The sequence below is a fragment of the Erinaceus europaeus genome, chromosome 3 (genome assembly GCF_950295315.1).
Source record: "Erinaceus europaeus chromosome 3, mEriEur2.1, whole genome shotgun sequence".
Classification (NCBI taxonomy): domain Eukaryota; kingdom Metazoa; phylum Chordata; class Mammalia; order Eulipotyphla; family Erinaceidae; genus Erinaceus; species Erinaceus europaeus.
The window spans coordinates 180924885-180934118 of NC_080164.1; the positions used below are offsets into that span (position 1 = coordinate 180924885).

Below are 9234 nucleotides of genomic sequence, written 5' to 3' on the forward strand. Positions count from 1 at the left end.
TTCAGAGGATACTCAAGCTCCTATGCTAAATATACATATATATGAGTCCTGGGTCAGATTGATGGGGTAAAGAGGTAATTTTATTCAAAGACTTTCTTCAAATTTGGGAGCTACTCTCTGCCCTAATCCAACTTTCTACCCTACTCTCAACTCTGTCACCATCTTCCCGACAACATATTTTCTCATCTCCATGTTAGCTATCAAACTCAAGCAACTACTTAAGTCATGGGCCCCATGGAGCATTCGTTCCCAAAATAGACTTTCTACCTTCTTTGCACCCTATGATCCCTATTCTCATCTGCTACTTTTTAGTTCTTATTCATTAGTCATTTTGACCTGCTTTATATCTTAATGCCTTTCACCCACCAGGTTTCAGATGCTATCATGATTCCATCCTAACTTTCCTGGGTATGACTTCATCAACGTGTTCCAATGTTTCAGCTCTCCAGAGCCTGAACCCACTAGGGGAAAGACAGAAAGAGACTGAGAGTATGGATCAACCTGACAATGTCCACGCCCATCAAAGAAGCAATTACAGAAGCTATAACTCCCACCTTTTTGCACCCCCAAAATAATTTTGGTCCATACTCCTTGAAGAGAAGAAATAATAGCGGGAGATAAACAGAAGGCTCTCAACTCCAACTCCATCAAGGCCTAGAGAAAAGAGGAAGAACCTTCGAAAGTAGTAATAGGTTTGGATGTGACTTGGAAGGGAAGAGAGTTCAGGACCACATAAAAATGTACGCATATGGAGTGAACAGATAGATCTTGGGCGGGTGGCAAGCACCCATCACCTCCGGTCTGCCAGCAGAATCCGGCAGCGGCCTGAGAAGAGAACGAGTGGGCAGGCGGCGGCGGCGGGGCAGAACCGAGCTGGGGGCCTGGTCCTTGGAGGCCAGTCGGGTCGCGCGGCTCTGCTGGAGGCCATGGTGCCGGCAGAGTTCCGGGCGATCCCCAGGTGAGGGCGGCGGCTCGGCCCGGGGACTGCATAGCGGCAGGACGGGTCGGGTGCGGGGTGGAGAGGAGAGGATGCTGCCCGCACTGCGCCCCGGTGGCACCGTGAGCTGCCGCAGCGGCGAGCCCGGCGCGGCGAGGCGAGGCGGCGGCGCGGGCCGCTAGTAGAGTCGCCTGGCGGCGCGGCCTCGGAGTATGCGAGGCGCCCTGACAGCCAGAAAACAGAGCTGCCCGATCCAGTCTCCCTGGAGCTCCTTCTCCTTGCTCCGCGGAGCCAATCTGCGCGGAAAGATGCCTTGCACCTGTACCTGGAGGAACTGGAGGCAGTGGATTCGACCTTTGGCGGTAGTCGTCTACCTGGTGTCCATAGTGGTGGCGGTGCCCCTGTGCGTGTGGGAGCTGCAGAAACTGGAGGTTGGAATACACACTAAGGCTTGGTTCATTGCTGGAATCTTTTTGCTGTTAACTATACCTATATCACTCTGGGTGATATTGCAACACTTAGTACATTATACACAACCTGAACTACAAAAACCAATTATAAGGATTCTCTGGATGGTACCCATATACAGTTTAGATAGTTGGATAGCTTTGAAGTATCCCAGCATCGCCATATATGTGGACACCTGCAGAGAATGTTATGAAGCTTATGTGATTTACAACTTTATGGGATTCCTTACCAATTACCTAACCAACCGGTATCCAAATTTGGTACTAATCCTTGAAGCCAAAGATCAACAAAAACATTTTCCTCCTTTATGTTGCTGCCCACCATGGACTATGGGAGAAGTATTGCTGTTTAGGTGCAAACTTGGTGTATTGCAGTATACAGTTGTCAGACCATTCACCACTATTGTTGCTTTGATCTGTGAGCTGCTTGGTGTATATGATGAAGGGAACTTTAGTTTTTCAAATGCTTGGACTTATTTGGTTATAATAAATAATATGTCACAATTGTTTGCCATGTACTGTCTCCTGCCATTTTACAAAGTACTGAAGGAAGAACTGAGTCCAATCCAACCTGTTGGCAAATTTCTTTGTGTAAAGCTAGTGGTTTTTGTTTCTTTCTGGCAAGCAGTAGTTATTGCTTTGTTGGTAAAAGTTGGCGTTATTTCTGAAAAGCATACGTGGGAATGGCAAACTGTAGAAGCTGTGGCTACAGGACTCCAGGACTTCATTATCTGTATCGAAATGTTCCTCGCGGCTGTAGCTCACCACTACACTTTCTCGTATAAGCCGTACGTCCAAGAAGCAGAAGAGGGCTCGTGCTTTGATTCCTTTCTTGCCATGTGGGATGTTTCAGATATTAGGGATGATATTTCCGAACAAGTAAGACATGTCGGAAGGACAGTCATGGGACATCCTAGGAAAAAATTCTTCCCCGAGGATCAAGATCAAAATGAACATACAAGCTTGTTATCATCATCATCACAGGATGCAATTTCTGTGGCCTCCTCTGTGCCACCTTCACCTGCAGGTCACTACCAAGGATTTGGACACACTGTGACTCCCCAGACCACACCTACGACAGCGAAGCTAGCTAATGAAATATTTAGTGACATTACAGAAGACAAGAGAGAACCTTCAGATAAATCTGTGGCCTCCTGAAGAGTATGTGAAAGCAAACTGTGTTACCATATTACTTACTACTTGGTGTCCCACTGTTCAGGATTGTGTGGTTGGGACAAGGCATAAATGATGGAAACTTTCAACAGAAAGGCGAACACCAGGTAAAAGTACTGAGTTTATATAACTAAGTTTTGTATGTCACCAGTAGTCTAAATATCCTAAACTTAGATTTGCTTTCTTAACATTTAGAGTATCATATGCTCAAATGGTAGGAAATGACTCCATTAAAGGTTCATGATTTTACATTGCTTGAAGAGGATTAACATTTAAAAGACACTTCCTAGCACTGCTGCATGAATATAATGCTCTGGAATTGGCAGAAGTATGATTTAGAAATATGAGCTAGAGGGACTTAATCATGTGCCATATATACTTACATTAAGTTATTTCTCTATTCCTCAACTGGTTGTCTCAATAAATAAGAACCTATCATTTATTTTCTGTAACTTTGTTTCTCATTCTTTAGACATAAACTTTTTTTTTTTTAAAGATTTTATTTATGAGAAAGATAGGAGAGAGAAAGAACCAGACATCACTCTGGCACACGTGCTGCCGGGGACCAAACTTGGGATGTCTTACAAGAGATACTAGGATCTATTCTTACTTCATTATTTGCGACATTACTAGTAGGTTGTTCATGACTTTGAAATGAAAAGAAAATGAATGGAAGACTGGGAAGATGTAATATAAATCTATGAAAGAAGTGGAGTACACTTTCCCTCTTACTAAAGGCAGCAGCGAATGAACACCTAGGCGGAGAGGCCTTTTTTTAAAAAAAAAAAAAAACCAGAGCATTTCTCAGCTCTGTTTTTTTTTATTGGGGGTTTAATGGTTTACATCAGCTCTGGTTTATGGTGATGCCAGAAATTGAGAGAGGGTGAGGGAGAGACAGATACCTGCAGTACTGCATGAAGCTTTGAGACTGGTGGAGACCGGGGACTTGAACCTGGTCCTTGTACATTATAACATGCATACCACTAAGCCCACACTTAAATTTTAGTTCTTTTTTGCCAGAGCTCTGCTCAGCTCTGGCTTATAGTGGTACAGGGGATTGAACCTGAGCCTCAGGCATGAGAGTCTCTTTGCATAACCATTATGTTATCTACCCCTGCCCAGTTCAAATTCTTACTCAAGTTTGCAGTTCTAAAACACAAAACCTGAGAAGGTATTTAAGAGACTATCAAGTATTAGTAAGAGGCAAGCCTAGAATTTATAGGTAACAATTTTCAGTCTTTACTGAAAGCCCACATTTTGATGTTTGCCCAAGTGTAAATTTTGATTTAAGAAAAAAAAATTAAGATGTTTCTAAAATTGTTATATTTTACTTACTGATATTTAACAATGAAAATGAGACTCAACACCTTGTTTGTAGCTAAATTTCTTAGCAAAGTTTAATGTTACTCTACAAATTGGATCTTTCAAATCTTTATTACCACTAATGTCAATTTAAAAAAATAGTTGACCACTGCAAGGAATTTTATCTTGATACACCCCGTTTTGTGATTACAATCCCACCGATTCAGACCAGAAGAGTTGTGTGCTTGCTGCTCTGCATAAGCAGTATCCTTAGAAAACCACACTTCACTGCTTCACTGTGATGCTGACATTGCTTTTGTGGTGTTGGACGCTGAGTACAAGTTCCTCTCCTATTTCCACCTGGATGGGATTCTCTAAAACAACTGCAGCTTGCTTCCAGTGGGAAGCCTCACTTGAAGTGTCCAACCAAATCTCATCATCAAGATACATCTGATACCAAAATGGGATGGCAGTCAGTTGTCCAGATTTGCAGATGGGCACCTATGACAATTAAGAAACCACAACAATTTCATCAGTGTAAAAGGGTAGGCTTGAATAAGTCTTAGTCTTTTTTAATCTATTTCCAGCTTTTATAAAGAAGTGTTTAACCACCTCAATCAAATCAACATTATTTATGAATATAATTTACCCTCGCCTGAAAAATTAATAAATCATGAAAGTGGCAAAAAAAATGTACGCATATATATGTATACATATATGTGTACATATATATATGTATATATACGTATACAACAGGAGTATATATATATATAAATTCCTGTTATAATTTAGTAAATCAATTTTTAAGTCACTAATACCATTTAAAAATAAAAACGACAAAAAGTAAAATAAAATAAAATTTCTGATTGGACAGGAAAGAGAGTTAACTGAGTAGGGAGCATATCTTTTTTTTAAAATATTTATTTTATTTATTTATTCCCTTTTGTTGCCCTTGTTGTTTTATTGTTGTCGTTATTATTGTTGTTGTCGTTGTTGGATAGGACAGAGAGAAATGGAGAGAGGAGGGGAAGACAGAGAGGAGGAGAGAAAGATAGACACTTGCAGACCTGCTTCACCGCCTGTGAAGCGACTCCCCTGCAGGTGGGGAGCCGGGGTTTGAACTGGGATCCTTATGCTGGTCCTTGTGCTTTGCGCCACCTGCGCTTAACCCGCTGCGCTACAGCCCGACTCCCTGGAACATATCTTGCTACATATACAATCCAAACTCAATTCCAGCATCCCATGAGATGTGCTGTGGTGTTTCCCTTGCTCTCTATTTATCTCTTTGTCTCTCTATATAAACTAAAAAGCAGGTCAGAAATGGCATTTGTGCAAATTTTCATTCTGCAATAAATAAACAAGTATATAGATGGAATCTAAGATGTTAGTTAGCATAATAGTTATTCAGAAAACATGCATGCCTAAGGTCAAGTTCCAGGTTCAATCTCTTGCAAAACCATAAGTCGTAACTGAGCAGTAGGCTGATTTTATTTATTTATGTATTTATTTTTTTTTTAATATTTATTTTATTTATCTATTCCCTTTTGTTGCCCTTGTTGTTTTATTGTTGTCGTTATTATTGTTGTTGTCGTTGTTGGATAGGACAGAGAGAAATGGAGAGAGGAGGGGAAGACAGAGAGGAGGAGAGGAAGATAGACACCTGCAGACCTGCTTCACCAACTGTGAAGCGACTCCCCTGCAGGTGGGGAGCCGGGGTTCGAACCGGGATCCTTATGCCGGTCCTTGTGCTTTGCGCCACCTGCGCTACAGCCCGACTCCCAGTAGGCTGATTTTAAAAGGCTCTAATAAAATAAATGTAATCTCTATTCAACATGTTTTGAAATGCTTAAGGTTTGTCCCAGGGGAAAAACTATATATATTTAAATTATATTTAACAGAAGACCTATATGTATTTAAATCACATTTAAAGTATATCCTAAAGTATGTGTATATCCGTATCTATATATCTTCCTGCTCAATTAATATATCACTTCAGTAAATGTAGAATTTTCTACTCTGTAATCTTCATATTTAACTAGGAATCTGAATGGTAGAAAATAAGTAATGATGAAATAAATCAGTAAGTCAAATTGAAAATAATCAACTAAAGGTTATCTCAGAATCTATTGACAAACTTGCTAAAAGAGCCAAGACTTGAGCCCCCTGTTTTTTAAGGTTCATGAGATAAATTTGTTCAACCTTTCACTTGCCCTGGAGGAAAAAAACAATTTATCACCATTCACCTTCTAGATAAGTTCAGAATTATGTTTCAATTGTTACGACTTATGGTAAGTTTTCCTTCCTAATAAGAGAATGAAATTATTACCTCTTGCCCAGATTTCCGAAATTTTCTCTTCTAGCATTGCAAAAGATAGCTAGAATATATATATATATATATATATATATATATATATATATATATATATAATAAGAATATATATATATATATATATATATATATTCTTATTGGTCTACTTCTGAATGATTTCTATATTTTTTGGGGTTTTTTTGGAGGCACTTCAGTTTATGTCTGTAGGTGTGACATTATTCAACACAATTAGGTGTGTTCTGAAGCGTTGAATACATTAGCTTCTCACTGATTATCTGATGGACCCAGCTATATGAGAGGGATCCTCTAAAATGAGTAACCTAAGTTTTAGTCTTTAAAATATTTTTGTGCTAGTGGGAAGGATTAATAAAATAGAGTCTTGTACCATTCCTCTCAACACACGTCCCAGCTTCATCATTACCTCCTAAGGACCTCCAGCTTCCTAGTGATGTCTGGACAATCTATACTTCCTATACTTTCCTATAAGTTTCCTGTACTTTTGCAGAGATATTAATGGCATATTATATGAGCATAGAGGACTGGCTGTAATATCAGATATGAATATGAGACCGAAATCTGTACCGGTCAATCATCTGTTCTAACACCTACTTAGAGCTCTTAAAATGCTGTCTAAGCATTAGCATTTCAGGCACTGTATACTAGGCTGTTTATACTGTTTACTTAATATTTACTTGGAAGGTAAATGTTATCATTTTTAATTTTCAGAAGCAGAAACTAAAATTCAGAGAGATGAAATGGTCAGAACACAGTGTAATTCTATTTTCAGGCTATTTACTCCTCTGGTTTTTCCACTAGACTGAATAATGATTGGTGTCAGTTTAAAGCTCTGCTCTTAGGACTGATAATGGTTATATTTTCTATGTATTACAATCATATCTTCAAGGTAAAATCTTGTCTGTTCAACAATAGATGAACAATTTACATATATCTGGAAAAAAAGAAGCTTGGTATACCTAGTCACTGTTCTGGTTAACACATCTCACATATAGTCATTAAATCCTCTCAGTCCACTTTTTTCTTGTATTTCTAGCTAGTTTGTTATATTTAGTGCCTGCTGTTCTTGCCCTCATTATCTTGCTTGAATTCAGAAATTATATACTGAGTTACTCACTTACAAAAATGCCCTTATCTCTAAATTGGGTCAATGCCCCAATGATAGTAACTTTCCTAATGTTATATTTCTTTAGAGATCTCACAGAAAACTTCTCTTCCAGGAGGATGACAACTTCCCTCAACTTTATCAGGTGACTTGAAGACTAATTTATTTAAGTAATAGACTGAAGGATGTATCAGTCGAATTCTATGCTCAGCAATTGATACACCATCATTAACGTTCTTCCAAGGGTAAAATTTAAATTAGAGAAAGTTTCATATCACAATACTGGCAGGTAGAGAAAGAATAACATAAAAATGAATTGTCCTCCAAAATTCTGTTCCGGGGCAGCTTCTCCAGTATACAACATTGATTAGGGAAAATTTCAAATTTGAATGAAACAGATACATAAGAAATCACAGAGGACACCAGTGATTCTTGGTAAATGGGATATATAGAAAAATGTGGATAGAAGAAAGGAGCTAGTATATCTAATTGCACTGGGGAGACTGAGTCTAACATACAAAGTTAGCTGTGCAATGCACCATGTCCAAAGAGATTGCCAAGGTCAGAGATAATTTGGTTGGAATAGACTATTAACAGCATGGCTGAATCTATTTGCTGGGTTCCAGTACCAGGATTAATGTAATTGACAAGCTTTTCTCCAAGACTAGCATGTGTAATCACGGGATTGCCAAGAAATGTGTCTATTTCTGAGGACAACATATTGGAGACAAGGTTTCAAGCTTGAGTCTCATTAGCACAGAGGGGAGCAAATATGGATAAGAAAGAGAGCCCAACTCATGCTAATTGAACCTGCAGAACAGTATGAATTTGGCTCTCAGAGAGTGTTTCATAGGAATCATATATGAAAGGAAATTGATAACACTACTTTCTATTCACTGTCTAAGTTATTTGTTGCAGGATTTCTCCCAGTTTTCTGCATTTCTATTTTCTACTCTCCCCGCTGACAAGCTTTTATATCTGATGCACTTCTAGAATGGAAGCTGGGGGGGTTGGGGGAAGGAGGTCATGCACCTGATCAAGCCCACACATCATATGCACAAGGACCCATTTTCTAGGCCACAGGTGATGAAGTAGAGCTGCAGGTATCTCTCTGTCTCTTTCCCTCTGTATTTTTCCCTTCCCTCTCAATTTCTCTTGGTCTCCATCCAATAATAAATAAAGAAATAAAATATTTTAAAAAATAGAATGGAGGAAAGTAAGCTAATAATATGGATGAGATTAGTGAAAGTACAAAGAAGAAGCCACCCTAGGAGTCAGGTGGTAGCGCAGTGGGTTAAGCACATGTGGCGCAAAGCACAAGGACCGGTGTAAGGATCCTGGTTCAAGTCCTTGGCTTCCCCACCTACAGGGAAGTTGCTTCACAGGCAGTGAAGCAGATCTGCAGGTGTCTATCTTTTTCTCCCCCTTTCTGTCTTCCCTTCCCCTCTCAATAGGCCTTCCCCATTAGTAAAAGAGAGAGACAGGCTGGGAATATGGATCGACCTGTCAAAGCCCATGCTTATCGGGGAAGCAATTACGGAAGCCAGACCTTCAACCTTCTGCATCCCACAATGATCTTGTGTCCCTACTCCCAGAGGGTTAAAGATTAGGAAAGCTATCAGGGGAGGGGATGGGATATAGAGGTCTGGTGATGGGAATTGTGCAAAGTTGTACTCCTCTTATCCTATGGTTTTGTAAATGTTTCCTTTTTATAAATAAAAAATTTAAAAAAAAAGAATTACAAGGAAATGTGATTTCCAGGTAGGTATGTGATTTCCAAATCTTTCTTTATTAAGTTATGAGGTAGAATCTGTGCAGAAGTGAAATTAGAGAGAAGAAAAAAAACTTGGGTACAATTACTTGAGGATCCTGGAGAAGATCCAAGAAGCTGCTCCATGTGTAAGCC

At 39.5% G+C, this 9234-nt stretch overlaps 1 protein-coding gene across 1 annotated transcript; it reads left to right on the forward strand.

Moving 5' to 3' along the window:
• The first annotated feature begins 1146 nt into the window (after positions 1 to 1146).
• On the forward strand, positions 1147 to 4571 carry LOC103117973 (transmembrane protein 184C). The gene is made up of 2 exons (XM_016190447.2): positions 1147 to 2684; positions 4107 to 4571. Exon 1 carries the CDS (start codon positions 1150 to 1152, stop codon positions 2560 to 2562), a length of 1413 nt encoding a protein of 470 aa, XP_016045933.2. The 5' UTR covers positions 1147 to 1149; the 3' UTR covers positions 2563 to 2684; positions 4107 to 4571.
• The last annotated feature ends 4663 nt before the right edge of the window (positions 4572 to 9234 follow it).